This window comes from Haemaphysalis longicornis, unplaced genomic scaffold (genome assembly GCF_048455015.1).
Source record: "Haemaphysalis longicornis isolate Haplotype H1 unplaced genomic scaffold, Haemaphysalis longicornis Haplotype H1 scaffold_12, whole genome shotgun sequence".
In the NCBI taxonomy this organism is placed as follows: Eukaryota; Metazoa; Arthropoda; class Arachnida; order Ixodida; family Ixodidae; genus Haemaphysalis; species Haemaphysalis longicornis.
This window is the reverse complement of record NW_027526225.1, coordinates 5,087,218-5,106,089: the sequence shown is the minus strand read 5'-3', so window position 1 is coordinate 5,106,089 and position 18,872 is coordinate 5,087,218. Positions and strand designations below refer to the sequence as shown.

At 47.4% G+C, this 18,872-nt stretch overlaps 1 protein-coding gene across 1 annotated transcript; it reads left to right on the top strand.

The window, feature by feature from the left end:
- The first annotated feature begins 1,773 nt into the window (after positions 1 to 1,773).
- On the top strand, positions 1,774 to 18,830 carry Ric-3 (RIC3 acetylcholine receptor chaperone). Its single transcript, XM_077692800.1, has 6 exons — positions 1,774 to 1,941; positions 4,182 to 4,258; positions 5,973 to 6,098; positions 8,603 to 8,738; positions 12,123 to 12,292; positions 15,628 to 18,830. Exons 1-6 carry the CDS (start codon positions 1,785 to 1,787, stop codon positions 15,838 to 15,840), a joined length of 879 nt encoding a protein of 292 aa, XP_077548926.1. The 5' UTR covers positions 1,774 to 1,784; the 3' UTR covers positions 15,841 to 18,830.
- The last annotated feature ends 42 nt before the right edge of the window (positions 18,831 to 18,872 follow it).

The window sequence follows — 18,872 nt, the reverse complement described above, 5'->3', positions numbered from 1 at the left end:
GGCTTGTACGCGTAAGCGGTCGTCAGAGCGATCAGCCGCCTGGTATTCCGGATCGGCACGCCCACTCACCCGTGCACTCATCCCTGCTTCTTGGGGATGGAGGCTTTGGCTTGTGTTTCTAGGTGTCCCCAGTGTGTCCGGCGATCCTCCGTCAGTCAACCGCCCTCCATCTACGCTCGCTGTCGTGTCAGAAGCGTTGCTCTGGACTGACCCAACAGGTCTCTCGTCCTCGGGAGACATAGGTGTGTCAGGTGCCCTCCTAGCACCTTCCATCTCCATATCCCCTCGGGGCTCTTGGGCATCTGGACAGGAGTTGATCATATCGACTGCGTTGCCGCCTGGCCTCTCTGCTGCTGCGCTGGCTGCTTGGGATTGGAGGTGTCCAGGAACTGGCAATTGAATTACTGCACGCCGCAGAGTCTCGGCCTCCTCGAGCAGGGCTTCTCGCGCACCTACTTCCTTCTGGAAGCGGTCTTCCAAAGCCTCGAAGCGGGCTTCGAAGCGGGCCGCTAGCGCTTCCACGTCTCGCCGCCATTCGTCCGCTGTCTGGTGTTCCATGGATTTCGCTCCAACTTTGGTGGTGGCCATCCTCTCCTCCAGCGTAGAGAGTCGGGTACACAGGCTGCAGACATAGGCTCCGCCATCGGCTGCTGCGGACACGTCGTCATAGGGAGTCTCATCCAGGTAGACCCATCTCCCACAGTGATCACACTTCACATCTGGTCCACACTCACAGGTACCGTCCCGTACCTGCTTTTTCTTTCTGCATCCCCCCATGACGCTGTCGAGGCACTCAAACTGCGCGCCCTCCTTGCTTGGCAGTCTCCCAGCGCCGCGTATCAAACATCCGGAGAGGCGCAGCCGAGTTGTTATCCTCTATCTCACCTGGGGGCGCCACTTGGCGGAGAAGCGATGGCTTCGCGCTTGTCGAGCCACGTGAGGCCTAGCCGGCATGCACAGACATCGGATCACGGCACAGCACAAAGCACGACTGTCGGCGTACCATATTGCGTCCCGGTGGTCCCGACGTCTTCGCACGTAGTCGCACGCAGTCGCAGCAGCTGTCACATAGGGAGACCGCTCCACGGACGCCGCTCCCGCGATCCCGCACCAGATGGCGCAGCAACGCCCCCGCCATCTATTGCAACGCTCCCCGCCATCTAGTAAACAATCCAAGAACTAAACTAGAGGTAGCCACGCCATCTAGTAAACAATCCAAACGCATCTTTTCATCATATACAAGTACCGCCATCTAGTAAACAATCCAAGAACTAAACTAGAGGTAGCCACGCCATCTAGTAAACAATCCAAGAACTAAACTAGAGGTGGCTACATACATACGTCGAGGATGGACAGACCCACGCCTTAAGGAGCTTCGCCCCTAAAACGCTCAATTCTAGGCTAAACTCAGCACTAGGCAGACGACCCTGTAATCTGACGGAGAGCTCCAGTACAAACGCTACTCGTTTACGTCTCCGTCGCGGTTTCTTGACGTGACGCTGCCGTGACGGAGAAGGTGACGGCTGTGTGAATGAGGGCTTAGACGCCGACAGCCCGAGCCCCTAAGCGGCCTCACCCATCAGAAACCGGAAATGAGTCGATAAAGGGTCATATTACAGCACGAGATAGCGGGAGGGTAGGATTAGAGAAATAAGATTTGTAGGTTAGCTGTAGGCGAGATGGCGCAGGCCGTTACCCCGATTCAAGGAAGAAGTCATTGACCATTATCATCACTATTGTACTTTTAGTGCTTGGTTGCCTAGCAACGGCCTCTTCCGTCCTTTATGTGGCTCCCAAAGATGGCGAACTCCGATATTGGCGTCGGAAAAAGCATCGCGGTGCTTGCCATTGTCGTCGGTTGCTTCACCGTCCTGTGGCCCAAAGTGTTTTATCCCATGATGCAGGCGGCTTTCTCAAAGACCCAACACGAAGGCCTGGATGGTAAGCGTTCCCGCTATCCCTTGTACGTTCTCGCACTGAAAACAGCCAGCTTTCGCTTGCGGTGTGAATTCCTTTCTACCGATCTCTTAACTTCCTTCGCGAATTGCTGCTTTAAGCGCAGATCGGTAAACCTCCACAGGACGTATTGATGTGTTAGGTCAGGGAAGTTTGGCAGTTCTCTTGCGGCGCGGTCAGTCAGACTAGTATCGTTTTGCGGCACTTGTACGAGGGCTCACAGGAAGGCACATTGCATTGGAGGCGAAATACAATTTTGACCGTCGTTTGTGGTGAGAATATTGTCGCAAAAATAGACAGGGCCGACTGCATTGCTGTACATAGCAGACGACGTGGCGGCCCGTCAAAGCGCACAACCAATCAGTTTTACCCAGCCGGGTAGGGGGGTGATTTGGCAACGCCTCCGAGGACCTTGCCAACTAGTTATTCCTCTATATGGCTCCCGCAGTGAGCTATGGGGGAACTCTAGTGAAAACTAATACGAAGAAAAGAAGTTTCTACGAGAGGTCGATGACGGCAGTGCATTACATCGTCGGGGTCAACTCTGTTTTGTTTAGTGTTTGGACAGGGACTAAGATTGTGCAGGGGTATACGAAACCTGTGATATGTCTATAAAGAGAAGCATGCAGGCTGTTTCTTCTTTTTTTTTTTCATTATTGAATTTTTTTCTCAGAATGAGTGCCTCAAGTGCACTTGCGTATGTGTAAAGAAATATCCGACTGTGCATATGGGGGTGGTTGTATGGTTTATTACTTACTGTGTGAAAAAAAAGTGTTCACTATCAATTAGCTGTCAACTGCCTTGTAAATGAGTTATAAATTTAACCCGGGTGGGCTTCAGGAATTAATGGTGATAATGCCTGTGTTCACGCGGACATATTGCCATGATGATCCCCGCAGTTTTGATACAGCTGTATATGCGTAACAAACAAATTTTATGTAGTGTTTCTGTTGTGCACCACATATGATTACCGCCTGCGCTGTTCGTTCAAAGAAAGTCGACACTGATTCTTTGCTGGCACTTCAAGGGCCCTCGCAGCACTCCCTATAAAACTCTTTCCTTCGTGACTTCTAACGCTTTGGTTGTGCCAGCACAGAGAGGCATTGGGTGATTTATCGGCACAGCAGACACCTCTTAATGCTGCTAAAGCTTTGAACTGTATGTCGTTGTTAGCAACAGAAGTTTCACTTTCGTGTCACGCACGTAGTGGTGCGAAGGAAGTTAAGAAGGTAGCGCTTGCACCGAGGCATCTCGTTTCTCCTCATTGGAGCAGAGGAGACATGCGTGCGCCAAGTATCCGTCACATAAACTTTCCGTTCAGTATCGCCGGTACGTGTACCGCGGTCAAGAGGGACCTAAAGGTCATGAAGAGGCTCTTAAAGGGGCCAATACGACAAAATACAACTTCGTTCGATTTGGAAGACCCCTCGTTTAGTAACACGCTCAGCTTCATTTCAGCCATATGAAAGACATTTTTTAACAGAAAAAAAAAACAAACACGAGAGATGTTGAAAAAATTTCAAATTCCGCGTACAGTGACATAATATGGGCAGGAGGAGCGTCGTGTGGGGCAGCACAAAAACATAGCAATTGGTGTGTTAAGTTAACTGCACGCCAGCATTCAAGTGATACGATCAAATGGAACCGCTGTAATCGCCGAGTCATGTTCCTTGGCAGTGGCTCAAGTCGGCAGCCACCAATCGCACAAACAAGATTTCGTGACTTCGTGGGTGTCGGCAGGTGGGTGCAAAAGGGGCACCTGCCCCGTCTACAAGCCGCACCAGAACAATTGCCCCTCTCCCTCTCCCTCTCCCCTCTCCTGCAAGAAATGGGCAGTTTTTTTCTCACCTCAAGGCGAAATCGTGCCGATGCTGATGTGGGACGGCGTGGAGAAATCGCGGGAAATCGTTAGTCGCCACTGCTCCACCCGTTTTCTCTAATATCTTGGTTTTAACTTTATGATAAAATTGGCGCCATTGTTATCGGTACGACAGTCTTTTTATTGACCCAAACTTGTAATTAGCCTTTGTTGTCTCTTTAAGAGTCACTGAGTGGACTGTGGGTCTCTTGAGTGACAGCCATGCCTTCCTTGTTTGGCGGCCGGCCTTGTTGTTGGCATTTGTCAACGGCTGTGGTGGCTCTCACCAGGCTCAAAATACAGTTTTTTTAAGAACAGCAGGAGAGAGGCTGACCGTAGCCTGACGACTGGCGTCTCCTGTCTGCAGGGTCGGTCCCCGGTCGTCCAGCAGCACAGTCACACTTGCCAGGGCAGGCCCACAGCCCAGAGTACTCCAGGGGCCGTGTGAGTGCTTTCACGTATCACACCGGAGCATGCTCTCACAGCGGCCTTATTGGCTCATGAGAGTGTGCAAGAGCTTATAATCGTGTACTTATCTTGTATTGAAGCCTACAATCTCTTGTCTGGGATAAATTATGATTGCATTTATCTGTGTAGCTCAGGTTAAGCCTATGTTGTGTTTGACCCTCATTTTTCAAGGTTTTATTTCTGTCGGGTGTTTACTCAAGCTACTAAATGTTTAACAAAACTTTTTTGTTTAACAAAGCCTCTTACTTCGATGTCATCTTCTTGCCAACCAGATCAAATTTTGTAACATGCGTATAGGGTTCCATCAGGTTGTATAAGGCAGTGACAACAGATGGCCTAAGGCATTCAGTGGCAGCCTTTGGGACTTTGAAGCTAATTGAAGTTTTATGCGGAAAAAAAAAGTTTTACTCAGCATTTATTTGCCCTTATTTGCTTCCTAATTGACAGTACACAATGGAATTACTTTCGCCTCACTTTGCAACATAGGGTGACACTTTACATATGACGAGAGCAGTGCACATAAGCCTCGCGAAATTCTCAAAAGGTCTTGATTGTACAGCCCCCCATTCACTAATTTTCTTCGGTGAAATGTAACAAATATAATTTAGTCTGGTTCCCTCCCCACCTTTCCCTTTGCGTGCACTTCCCGTACGCACTGGAAAAGTAGCCTCCCACATCCCTTGCGGATGCTTTCATTCTGCAGAGTTTCATCATAGCGAGTGATTTTTTTCTGTCTGAAATCCAGGCATTGTTCTTCAGTTGCTCAACTCGTGGAGTTGAGCAACTGCAGAGGAATCTTACACCCATATTGGAGGGACCTGCAGTTCCCCTATAAGAAGGAGCTGCAGCAAAGAAGCACACGCAGAAGTTGCAGTAACAAATCTTCATGTTTCTTCACGAAGAAATGAAATGTTCATGCCAACCAAGTATTAAAGAGTTTTCAGCATTTGGAACCGCATACGGGTTCCTTGTTCACTGCGAACAAGGGACCCATGTGCAGTTCCAACAGTTGAACACTTGTTCATGCTTGGTCAGTTCCCATTGATGACCAGATGAACTGTCATCAAACCCTTGACTAGGTTTTTTTGTGGTACACTCCCTGAAGAATACTGTATTTTTACACGTATAACCTGCCCCTGCATATAATCCGCTCCCCCACTTTCAGCCAGCCGGAAAAAAAAAAAAATCGTCGTGATTGCCCGCACATTTGATACACGAAAGGCTGCACCAAAGCTACTGCTCAAGCAACAGTATGTAGACAGAAAAAGTGTATATTTGGCAAGCAGAATACACTGACTGCAAGGTGAAAGTCACAATTCATGCAGTGTTACTACTGTCACCAGAGCTATCACTTGAGCCGCAGTCCTCACTGTTGTTAACAGGGTCATTTTCGGGTCCATCCATGTTTGTGTTTTTTTTTTCTTTTTTTTCGCTCGTGTTTTTTCTTCCTTGACCTTGTGTATGTTTTGTGCAGTCGCTGCCTTGCAAGGCTTAGTCAGTGTTACTGTGTGGGAGCTTCACGGCACAACGCGCATTGCCGTGAAGCTGCACTAAAGAAAAAAACCCGCGTATTATCCCTACCCCTACTTTGCCACTGAAATTTTTGCGTTTTTGGTGCATGTTATACGCGCAAAAATACGATAGTTTTTTAAGGTTCGCTCGTTGCCTGACGGGGAGGCTCTGCTTGCAGCCCTTCCCGCACCCTTCGATGAGGCAGCCCCCGCGCCAGGCTGCCAAGACGGGCGGCGCCATGAACCTGGTGATGCCGCTCTACACCATCGGGGTGGTCGTCTTTTTCCTCTACACCGTGCTCAAGGTCAGTACACCCGCACCCCCTCTCCCACCCATGCACCCGCATTGGTGTGGAGACCGCAGTTTCACAAATTAACGAAGCAGGTCGTCGTCACATTGGGATCAACGAAAACTGAGTTCCTAAGCTTTGCTCATCTCATTTTCCGCTGTGAGACAGAGGGAGGGAGCACGATTTGATGTCCAAAACTTTAACCCCGTTAATGCCCAAAACGTTAATTTTTTGCTTAAGATTGCAAAAACTAATGATCTAAACGGACACCGGACATCACAAATTTGAAGTTAGAAAAAAAATTAGGTTCATTAGGAACGACGTGATGAGGTTTTACATCTGGGTGACACTGGGCACTTCCTGCTTCATATATCAGTCGAACGAAATGCTGCCTTGATCAGCATGGTTTATGGTTCAAGTAGAGACTATAAACGTAAAGTTTTTGTACCTATTATTTGTAGTAACAACGAAATCACACAATTTCGCTTTCCTGTCACGAGCTCATCGAGCTGTTGGGCTTGATGTGAGTCGGCACACAGAAACAAGTCTGGGTTAATAGCAGGCAAACAGATGTGCTGCCCTGTCTTTTCCACTTTTTGAAGGTTCGGGTACCTTCGTCTGTCAACATGTTGCATTTAATTTCCAAAACCTCACAAAGCCCAGGAGAAAAAAGATATTTGGGTTGTTGCTCCTAAGCAGCGCTTGGTATCAAAGGGTTAATGTCACTGGTGATGTTGGTTTAACAAAGGCGCCGGGCTTGCTATGCCAGATGATTAAAAAAAAAACTAGTGGTAATGAAAAATAAGACGACGATGGTGATGATGTTCCGCATGCTCCCACAGAGTTCTTTAGAGACACTGGTCCAGTCCTGTACTTTTTAGAAAAATTGGCAAAGCTTTGATCTCACGGTGGGCTGTTTAGGAGACGACGAGGGGCCCAGCGCGTCCCTCATTTTCAATCTTACAGACAGCGGACAGCCCAGAGAGACTAAAAATGACCTTCAAGGAGCAGAAAGCCGTGCACATTCGCAAACGAGCTAGTGTAAGTTCTTGCGCACGTCACAGAATGGGAGGAGCGGGATGGTGGCCTGTGTTGCTTGCCCTGTGTGCAAATGCAAAGTGATCACTCCAGGCTGAAGAAAAATCACTGAGCCACCAATATCCGGTGTAGTTTAGTTTTCAGTTCTGTACTTGAGCAGAGAAGGTATTGGAATTACTAACCTGCCCCAATGAACTGATGTACGCTGCAATTCTTTAGCCGCCAGAGGTTGGTGTCAGCTGTTTTTGTGCTTGGCTTGGCTTTTGTGCTTGACTCCCAAAGGAGTCGTGGTGAAACCACTGGGTTTCTACATGCAAGATGAACTGTTATGGTAAGCAGTGGAAGCCAGGAAGCAACAATGGAAACACCGGTGGTGGAAGTATACATTGTGTACGGTTGTTCAATGCATGTGGGCTGGGGCTGAAACGTGTAACTCATCTCTCAAGATATGAAGTCACCCATTGATGGCACTTGAAAAAAGTTTGGCATTGTGATCTTATTGTCATCACTATCCCGCACCTATAGCTGGTAACATTACATTGGATTAAATGCAAGTCATAGGCTGCAACCCGATGGGCTTCTGAATTAATTGCAAACACAATGTCATCAAACAAAGATGCTGAAGTGAAAACGCAGACAAACACTAGCCCCAGTTTTGTTAATCCCAGTTGACTTTAAAAATAAAGGGCCAACTGCATTTAAGCATTAAGCTACCAACAGTCTTAAAGCAAGCTACAAACAGCTTTCTGAGTAGCGTGCACGGTGTCTTCCGTTGGTCAATGTCGTTTTGAGTAAGGGTGGACAGTAAGGGCAGACTTCACTGAGCCGTCTTCCACAAATTAAGGCAAAAGTCAAGATGTGTGTCTGCTTTGCTGCTCACCAAGATGACTCACTGTCGGCTTTTGAGTTGCACTTGTGCACATGGTACATCTTTTTCTTCTATCCTCTGTTTATGTATGTCTGGTTGCCTACTACGGTTATTACGAAATAATTCTGGCTGACTTCTTGTATTAATAGACAAAGTATTTACCACCCGTTCCTAAAGAAAGTTGAGAGAAGCCCAAAAGCTAAAAGTGCGTCCAAAATCTATCATAAAACCTTCAAAGACCCAAATCACAAACGTAGACCGAACCTGTGTGAGCATTTTTGATCTCATTTCATTTCAATGCATCTACGAATTATCTAAATGCATACTGACACGTGGTTTATGAGATAAAGGTACACTATTGTACTCCTTGTTCACGATCGATGTGTGCATTGTCTTATATAGAGCGTCACTTTTTCGCGATTTTTAAACAACCATTTTGACACAATGGAAGACCAGTTTCATGCCCGCGCCGTGTGAATCCAGAGATCGTATATCAGAGCTTTTTGGTCGACCGACTGGTCTACGGGGAAATGCAATAGTTTTTTGACAGGACGCCATCGGTTCCACCAAGAAAGCTTTCGCTTTAATAATCGTCCTCCCTCGTTTCTCGCAGCTTGTTTGCAAGAAGTCGCCGCAAGCCGACACAAGCCACCAGGAGCCATTCGGCTCGTGTGGCCCGGCAGCATCCGTCTCACCCAGCCACGGGGTGCATCCAGCCGACACGTCCGGACAACCTCAGGGTGCACAGGGTGGGTGTCTGCTTACAAGCACAGATTTACAAGTACCGGTCTCAAAACAACTGCACAAAACAAGCTCATCTGCTGACACTCTTGTCATACAAAGGGGCGTAGCCCTTGAACCCTTACAAGCATTTTTGATGAGGGGTCCTGGTGAACTTTGCACTGAACAAGCTGATTGTCGGTGCGTTTGGGGTCATTTTTGATGTATCTAGTCCGCCGGGTTGCTTTCTCTTCCATATCATCGATGGCAGCGTTTGAGGCTCGAAGGCTGCGTTTTATGAGCCGGTATCCGGCTACCGGTATCCCAGCAGGCAGCAAAGAGAAAGCAGTGCTTTCGTGTTGCTCGTGAAAAATGGTGCAAGGGCTTTTCAGTGTGCATAAAATGGTGCAAGGGCTTTCCAGTGTGCAGAAATGTGTTTGCTATTGCTACAAGCATCGTTGCAGTACTATTTTTGAAATGATTTGATGTGTGCGGGTGCCTGTGCATCTCCTTTCGCTTTAGTGAAGAGCGAGCTCAAGCGTTCCCCATCCTTCGTGAAGAGTGGAAACGTGTACTCCCATCCCATGTCCCGTTCCACGTCGTTTCGTTTCTGGCGGTAGTGAGGAGTGAGGTGAAACGTACTGTACACCGCAATCCCATCCTGCCCATGTTTCTTGCGCTGGCGGGAGATGAGGTGAAGTGACGTTGTTTCTCGGTGGGACGCTAGTGAGATGCGTGGTGAAGCGTCATTGCACTTTCACTCGTGGCATTAGCGAAAAGCACGAACGAAACTTAACTGCTTCCCTCAGTGAACGATGATGATAATTCCTTTTCAAACGCCCTCGTTAATCCTCCCAGCATTGTGTTGCAGTTCCACTCAGAGGTCTGTTAAGTCGGGTTAATTTCTTTCACCGAGCACTTTTTTTTTTTGACGTTGTGGTTTTGAGAGTACTAGTACTGCAAATAGGGTGTACTGCTAGTTCTTTTTGTCTAACTAGTTGTACTGGCATACGCCATGTAGAAGGGTAGTGAAGTACAGTTCTGGGGCTAAATTGGGGATGAAATCAGTTGCGAATGTTTAAAAAGTGCCAAATGAGCACTAAAATGTGGAAATTGCACGGTTCACATGTGGTGTTCACATTTGGTTAACCTGAATGGGTATAAACTTTTATTAATTACCCTGTTTCCTTCATGTATTGACTGATTGTAGGGTTTTAACGTGCTGACACAACGAAGACGATGAGCCTTGCCGTAGTGGAGGGCTCCAGATTAATTTTGACCACCTGGGAATTTTTAACGTACGCCGAAATCTTGTACACACGGGCGTTTTTGCTTTTCACCTCCATCAGAAAGTTTCCTTGGTGTACATTGCAGTGTATAGGTAGACTGTAGAATAGCATGCAAAATTAGTGTAATATTTAGCATGAACGAGCAGGTGCCTTGGACAAACAAATTTTAGGACAACACTCTTGTATCTAAGAACATCATCTCCTGCTACGTTCTCGGTTTATTTATTTATTTAATAGACATCGAAGTATCCTACATCGATGTGAAGACCAATTGTGCTGCACTGATTCACGCAACTCGAGCTGTTTACCTTGACATCTCCAGAAAATGTCTGTCAGTAATTTCTCTTTTAAAGGAATTGGTAAGATTGTGCTACATGATGACAGATGATGGTCCGAGTGATGTATGCACACATCTTTGTGCATCCTATTAACTCTTTCGTTACGGCGGAAAAACAGCCGATTTTGAGTGCTTCCACAAAACTATTTTTTTCTCTTGAGCTAGTGGACACATTTAGCATTGCTATGCATGTAATTGTAGCTTATAGATTGCTCTTACAAACACATGCCAGCAGTTTTGTGAAAGGTACAATTACTTACAGTTTATTAGTCAAATAATCAGAAAAAAAAGCACAAAAAAGTATACACGCAACGTATATAGGCAATTGTAATGAGCCTAAAAATTATTTTAGGAATTCTAAGATACACAAATTGTTCCTACATTTCTTGGCTGTGATTCAATATATATATCAACGCTGTACACCAAGTTTTGTATTTTTGTGGGCCCGTCAAACTAGCGGAACTGACGGCTGTGCCACTCCTCGAAGCCACTCGAGTTTAAGTCAGTCATGCATCCAAGCACACTTTTTTGTGTTCTGACACAAAATCCTTTTCACTTTAGGGGTAAAAAACCAGAAAAAAAAAATCTAGCGCTCTTGAGAGGTGTCGCGTATCGCTACGTAGCGGTTATCTGACACGAGTGCCAGGCTATCATAAAGGTGATAATGCGATATCACGTGGCGCATTTGGCAAAATATCCCTACCGTACGTTGTCTGGACCCTACACATCAATGTGTAAAGCCGCAGTCATCAGATAGGAAGCCCGTTTTGTTTATAAATACAGCCCAAATACAGCGGACACCGTTTTCACACAACTCGCCACTACCGCGGGTTCAAATTTCACTCTTGGTGCGGTCTCTGCACGCGAAATATCAACAAAACACAATAAAATCGAGAAATGAGTTGTCAATAAATATGCCAGATGGCGTTAGTTGTCCACCGGGCGCCGTTTTTAGCTTTCGCGAGACGTTTGAAATCAACGGACAGATGGCCTATGGCGCCGTACCGAAAGAGTTAAAACTCTCTCGTACACCTCACAGAGGTTTTGGCTACAAATTGGCCATCTCACCTGGATGCCATCTTGAGGACACTGCCGAGGGCTTGTCCGATTCACTGGAAGGTGCCAGGGGTGTGCTCAGAGGCAGATGAACTGAGCGAACCATGCTGCGTTGCTCTGGAACCATGTAAGTCCGACTTAGAATGCTCCATTCCTCGACCCCGAGACAAGGCGAGTCCACAGACAAACCGAGTCTGCAGACACGGACACTGAGCGGACACAAAGCCCGTGGAGACACCGCCTCCCACCCAAGCTCGGGATAGCCAGTTCAGTGCATTTCCACATTATTTGACTGAGCAGCAAATGTGGTTCGCTGAGTTTGTCTGTCCGTGGACTTGCTTTGCCGCGGAGTCGAGGAATGGACCATTCTCAGTCAGACTGGTGTGGTTCCAGACTTTTGCAGCAAAGCCCTCGGAAGAGCGAAATTGTCTCATCGCTTTTGCACGTCAAACTTCGAGGTGGAATTTGGGTGTGATTGAATGCTACCACAATATTCCAGTGTGTTCCGTCAGCCAGGATGGAGTAACCCGGAGCATCTCCATGTCCAGGGAAACTTTTAAAGAGGAAGGTTTCGCTGTAATGATGGGGACATGTGCGGGTGAATATGGGGAGACCTTTACATTTAGCATCGCTCGTACATTGTTATCTATGACAAAATTAGCGCGAGAATCAAGAATCGTTGCCGGCTGCTGTGCTCTGTTGGCAAAAGTGTGTCCCTGCTGCCTGCGCAGGTGAAGTGGAGGAGCTGAAGCGGCGGCTGGCGACAACCGAGGCCCTGTTGCAGCGGCTGCTCGCCCGCCAGTCCTCTGTGGCTCAGCCGGGAGGCCTCAACATGGGACAGTCCCTCAACCTCCTCGTGCGCGAGCTCACCAGGAGTCCCCAGCACCGCACGCAGCAGCTGGTGAGGAGGGCCTGAGGGCGTGTCCTTATACGCGGATCAGAGGTACTCAATATACACCAGTTGTGAAAGAGGAACGGGAACAGGACCGAGCCCTGCAGAATCCCCCTGCCCCATGTATCAAAAGCTGGTCCGTGGTTGGCCCCCCTGCTCTAAGGGGGCAAGCACTGGGTGAGTGACTAGCCTGCCATCTGTTGGCAAAAATTGAAGTGCCACTCAAGCGCTTGCTGCTGCTGCTGCCTTAAGTTATCAAAAGTAAACTGCGGAAATTAGGGGTGTGCAAATGCTGAATAGTAACTTTCGAATCAAATCAAATTCGAAAGAAAAAGCTGAATATCAAATCGAATATCGAATATCAATTTTTTTTTACAGGCCTCGATTTTTCATACGTTTTTGTGGAAAAGCAGCAGCTACTTCGGATGTTCGGGAGACATGGCGTCCTTTTTCAACCCGGAGAACGCACTTTTCAGCTCACATCAGCAGTACTCCAGGAATCTGGAGCGGGCACGATACGCGTTTGAAAAAAAAAAATGTGCTTGATCTCTTTTTTATAGGAATCGGTACAACACAAAAGTGAAATGCGCCTTCACAGGAGCAGTTTAATGTTTATTGTGCATCGATGTGAACTTGCACATTGATATTTATATTTCATCAGTATTGCACGGCACCGCTAGACGCATCAACCTTAGACACTAGATTACATGCGCCGGAGCATTGCATAAATCCGACTGAAACCACAGGCGCTTACAAACCGTGCGAACGAAACCAAACGGGTTTTCAGCGAATTGTGCGGTGAAAATTCACGGTCCGCTGCAGCGAAAAGAGCATGATTTGCGGTTTTGCAGCTGTCTTGTGGGTGTGCTTGGAGACCAAAGTCCTGCTGGCGAGTCGCTTCGGCAAAGGTGCAGCCACTTCGGTCGTGCGCCGTGGTGGGTGCGGCAGACGGTTGAGTTGCGAAGAGCTCAGCTTGTGGAGCGCGAGAGACAGAGTTTGCGGCTTGCAGCAATAGCGCCAACTGTCGGTGCTCATTTTTCCCCCGCGATACGTATGTGGTGCGGGTTGGGCTTTTATTTTATTCTATAGCCCTTTACCTTTGTCGGTGCTCATTAGCGTCACTTCGCACTACTTCGCTTCACCTCCCCTAGCCGACAGCACCCTCTGAAGAGCGATTCAAAAGCGCGTTCATAGAGCTAAACAGGCGGGAGTCATAGCCCAGTCGGCAAAGCGCCTGACACCTGCCGTTGCGACCAGAGTGAAGAGTGATCGTGGGCTCGAAACCTAGTGCTGCCGCATCACTGGAACTTTTTCTGGCGTTGTCATTTCCGTGACGGATATGACGTCGGTGGGGTCTTGTTGTACCCCAGAATAAAACACTTTCATGTTAAAAAAAGAAAACGACTTGCGTGGGAGTTGCTGTACTGCAATCATGCCTCGTAACTCAGAAGCCAACACATTGCAGGCATGAACAATAAGATGTGAAAACACGGCCCAACCACAATCATGGACCATGATGAGGCACTTCTTCGGAAGCATATGGGCAGCGTGTTGTGAATAATATGTAGTGGAAGGAGAGCTCGCACTACAGTCGCCGTGAACAAGCCTGCGCTACCCACTGTGGTCTAAAAAACAAGTAAACACGCAGTAACCACACACCAACTGCATTAAAAACAGCTAGAACCGCTTTTGATTTTTAATTAACGGAAGTGCTGTCAAAACAGCGGTGGTCTTTACCGGAAGCTGCCCCAACATGTAAACATCCGGTCGCAGAATTCAAAATGGCGGCCAGAGTCGACAGCGACGGATCGAAGAAAAGATTGTATCAACACAATCCGGGTTACTCCATGCAGCGGGATAAAATTTACGGCCTGTACAAGGCGCCCTCGTTGGATGCATGATTTGGATGAAACTTGCCAAGCAGACGGTGAAGCACTGTGCATCGACGTCTCTCGCTTTTGCAGGGGGGGGGGACGACGTTCGGAAACTGCACTCGACTATTCAAAAAACCGAATAGTGGATATTTGATTTGCAAATGAAATTATTCGCGCACTATTCAATTCATATTCTAGTATTCTCACACCCCTAGTGGAAATATAAGTGGACAATGCCTAAATTAGTGTTTCCTGAATTGAAACTTAGATCGGCCCTACAGGCTACGGAAAGAAGAATGATAGGGGTCACACTTTGGGATTAGAAAACAGCTGCGTGGATTAGGCAACAGACTCGTGTGGAAGACATTCTTGCTCAAATTAAGCGAAGACAATGGTCTGGAGCGGCTCACGTCATGCACATGAGGAACAACAGGTGCAATGTCCGTTTGACGGAATTAACCACTGAGTAACTTTTGGTAATAATTAATAATCTCTTATAGGTGGCCGGCATGCTTTGGTTAACCTATGGCCTTGGGTTTTGGTGCCGTTCATGTTGACGCCAAGGTCATTCGAGGTCACCCTTCAGTGAGACATAAGGCTTACCGTAATTACCCGATTCTAACACGCACTTTTTTCCGGAAAAATAGGTCGAAAAATCGCATGCGCATTAGAATCGGATACGAAACCGAAACTGTCGAAACAACGGAAATTTCATCCCACCCATCACCATCGCCATCTTAAGCAGGCGCCAAAGCTTTTAGCAACGATTTTTCAGACGCAGGAAGCATAGGTATAGCGCCTAGAATATTCTAGGCACTATAGCATAAGCGCCTAGGCTTTTCTATAGGCATTCACACAAATTGTCAAATTGCTCCACTTGCGCGCTTGATAACAGCAATGGCGGCAGCGGCTCTCACGCGTTCGAAACGAGCGGTCGGCTGAAGCGTGCGCCTCTGGAGAAGCTCGCAGGATGGGCGTGCGAGGCATGGGCCACGATCCCATCGATCATGGTTGAACGTTCGTTATGAAGTGTGGCATCGCGAACGCGCTTGACGGCACCAAGAACGAGATGTGGTCAGCGAGAGCGACGAGGAGTGAGATTAGTGAGATTATTTCGAGAAATAAATCGCCCGTTTCTCTCGCATTCGTTTTTCTTGCTCACAAAGTTCCGTGCGCGTTACAATCGGAGGTCAAAATTTTTTCGTTTTTTTTGCCAGGAAAATCGGGTGTGCGTTAGAATCGGGGGCGCGTTAGAATCGGGTAATTACGGTATGTCCAACTAAAAAACAAAGGGAAACAAACAGCCAGTGCATACCACCATCACGTGAAGTTTCGCCGGTTTTAACCACACACCGGCTAGCTCAGGTTCTATTCAGGTTCAAACCCAGGTTCTGCTCAGGTTCAGGTTCAACCTGTTCTTGTGCATTCTCCATCGCAGCGTGATTTCTCTTGTGTCTCACTCGCACGCAGGATGCCAAGGAAGGCCTACGACACCGTCGCCACGCCCGACCCAAAGGAGAGGCCCGATGCCCCTGTGGGGCCCCGCTGGAGTCGTGCTCGCAAGGTGGCTCGCAGGGCGGCTCGCAGGCCGACTCGTGCTCGGAGGGCACGGCGGAGAGCGGCGACGAGGCGTCACCTCCGATGTCTGCCACACCCGACCAGGCAACGAAGTGCAGCCTGTAAAGAGATCTCCAAAGGAATACCTGCACCGAAGCCACGCCTGGCTTGTGTTGGTAGTGACATTGTAACTTCAAGTTGCCCTACGTGCTCGATATTCCAGCCTCGTGCTGCGACAGACATTGTCAGAGCATTGCTGGTGTTGCAGCGTGGGGAGTTGAAAGGCTCGTGTGCGTGGTGCGATAATTGTTTTTCGGGTGCCTGATGGTGTTGCAGCGTCACTTTACGACGAGGCAAAGTTGCTCACTTCACCAAGGTGAAAAACGTTCAGTTTCAGCGCGTACTGTAACATACGTCTAGCTGCACGCATTCTTTGCTTCGACCAAAGATGGTCGGGTGATCGACCCTGCTCACTTATTTATTGTGCGCGTTTGTTGTCAGAGCGCGCGGAAACGCATTCTCGCGAATTCCAGCTCTGGACTCACACAGAGTCCCAATGGTGAGTGTTCTGTGTAGCACGAGTTTATCACCAAATTGCGCGGTGATGGTTTGGTGCAGAGCATGGAATCCAGTGCCAAATGCTATTTGCTTGTGTGTGGAGCTTAACACGGCCTTTCTTGTGGAAACATCCTTAAGATGCAACAAGCTAAGGCCTGGACGTCTGTTGTAGAGAAGGGTGTCAGATAACTCGCACCGTTTTTGATGCGGATTGAATGTCCCTGTGTGTTCCTGCGTGTTGTCTCTACGAGAAATTTAGCCGCTGTGGGTGATCAGTCGCGTATGTGCAGGCACTGATCTTGCACTCAGTTGATTTCTCACCTTGCAAAGGTTTGCTTGCTTGGTGACCCTGGAGCAAACGTATTCCAAAACTAGCCATTTCAATCACTTCTCTTACGCGAGTTGTACTGTATACAGTGCACTTATCAGTCCCCCTTCTGAAACGTAGCTCACATTCTTCAGTTATTCACTCATCATTATCTCGCACATCATCTTATCCCAAGTTTTTCCTACTTTTTACCATAATGTCAAGTTTGTTCTCTTATACATCTTGCTGTCTTGACACTTCTTGAATCTTCTTAATCAACGTCACCAGTTCAAGACTAGTCTTTTCGACTTTTTGAGATTATCCGTTTGCACGTGGCAATCTTTTGTGCCTTTTTCTTTTTGTAACGGACTCTTGAATCTCTTGTACATGTCATGTTATCACCGAAGGCGTGGACAGAAAGGTTCCCTCCAGAGTGGCTGTCTTGTTAGACAAGACATGAAATGTTCAAAATGGCGCCTCAATACACTACAAGTCCACTGGTCGCATATGCCTGTATTTTCTGAACTGGCATTGCATGTCGAAAAAATCTTTTCTGACCAGTTTTTATAGTTTATGTTATTTTTAGGTAAAGAAAACGGCATCGACTCCAAATGAGTTCCAAGTGGGTGTTGTTGTACAGATTTCTTGTGAGCTCAGTGATGAGAACATTCCAAAGATCGCGTGATATTTCCGAGCTCTAGTCACTTGGCAAGTCTGACACCAAAGGTGGTTGATCCAAGCAAGAACTAGTCACCAGTCCAAACCCGGTGGTTGGGGAAATGTATTTTGGTTCACAGTGACCCGTCGTGTAGAAACAGTGCTTAAAGCGGCCATGCAGACAAAATACAAGTTTGTTTTGTTCGAAACATTTTGCGTTTTATAGTGCCCCCAGCGCTTGCCCAGCAGCAAACGATGCCATATTCACTGAGAAACTTATCAGTTTATGTTAAAATTTTGATTCTCCCGCCAAATCGTGTGTTTTCGTGATGTCTGCCACGAAGTCATAGGGGCGGATATTCAAATGAACTTCCAGTGCGTCATTAGGCTCTGCAACCTTGCTTAGTGTCAGTCCTCCCAGATGGCGCTACCATAGTCAGCTTCGGATTGTTTTCCACTGTTGCTTTGTTTTTGACCGTATTTGCACGTGGCTTGTTTTGGTTACGGTAGAAAGTAATCGTTTCGTGAAACATGGGGTATGCTCGACAAAGAGGGTGACGCAAGACAATATTGCGTTTCGCCAATCGGCCAGTGTCGTGTGAAACAAGTCCAAAGCGGCGGACTGCTGTGCAGCTAAAACAAGGATAGGGCGCCCAGTTCTAACAGCAGTGCGCATCAGTACTTCAATGTTTACGTGTATTTTTGTAATTTCCGTTCTTTACCCTACATTCTTACTTCTGTAAAATGAATATGCATTACATTTAGTGCACGTAGCTCATTCGGCAAACTTATAAGCTGTGCCTAGTGTGCATTTGCTTTTGCCAGCCTCAGCCAATCGCAGAGCTGGCTGGTGTGACATCACAGGTTCTGTCGTGGGAAATGAGCTAGTTGGTCGCCTGGCCGTTCCCCTTTTTTACTAATTATACGGCTTATTTGAGTGAAGTGGGCGTTAAAAGTGGTGTCAGTGCGATTCTGACGAGGCAGTATTTCAAATAAACCAAACTTGTGTTTTGTCTGCATCGCCCCTTTAAGCAATGAGAACTGTCAAGAAACAGGGTAGTTAGGTGATCGCACAAAATTTGTTAGCCTTTGCTGCCTGCATTTTTAGCACTGTGCAAAGCTGTGCAACTTTCCACTTATAACAAACTGCAGGACTTCTTCTAGGCGTGTGATAACACAGTCGTCTTAAAAATGTCTACAGCAAGTCCATCCTTCCTTCTGCTTTCATCTACCACATCAGCCCAGACCTTACCCAGGAATTTTCGCTGCTTTGTCAGTTGTTCCTGCCCTCCATTAATTCAGCAGCTTCTGCAGTCTACCTGTTGTTAATCAATCAATAAATTATTCAATCAAAAGTGGTAGGACTAGATCTGCCGTCACTTTATTGTGGCATTCTTTATCTCATTCTTTATGCACTCCATAACAGTACCAAGGCCCAAGATACGCTTAGGCCTACCTGGGTTACCAATTTTTTGTGCATTTTTTTTTTTCTCTCGTGGCTGAGGAAGTGCGAATGGAAGATGATTTTGAGAAATAGAAACAGACGAAACAAGAATAAAGTTTGAGCAAAGCCCACTGTGCTGTTGTGGCCATTCCTTTTTCTTGCATTCTTGTGTGTGCCTCCAAGTAGCATACA

Excerpts from the sequence above, each read along its gene's own strand:
- Ric-3 (XM_077692800.1), top strand. The coding sequence starts at position 1,785 with ATGTGGCTCCCAAAGATGGCGAACTCCGATATTGGCGTCGGAAAAAGC. Across the intron at positions 6,099-8,602 it reads TCCTCTACACCGTGCTCAAG|CTTGTTTGCAAGAAGTCGCC; the intron begins GTCAGTACACCC and ends CGTTTCTCGCAG. Across the intron at positions 8,739-12,122 it reads ACAACCTCAGGGTGCACAGG|GTGAAGTGGAGGAGCTGAAG; the intron begins GTGGGTGTCTGC and ends CTGCCTGCGCAG.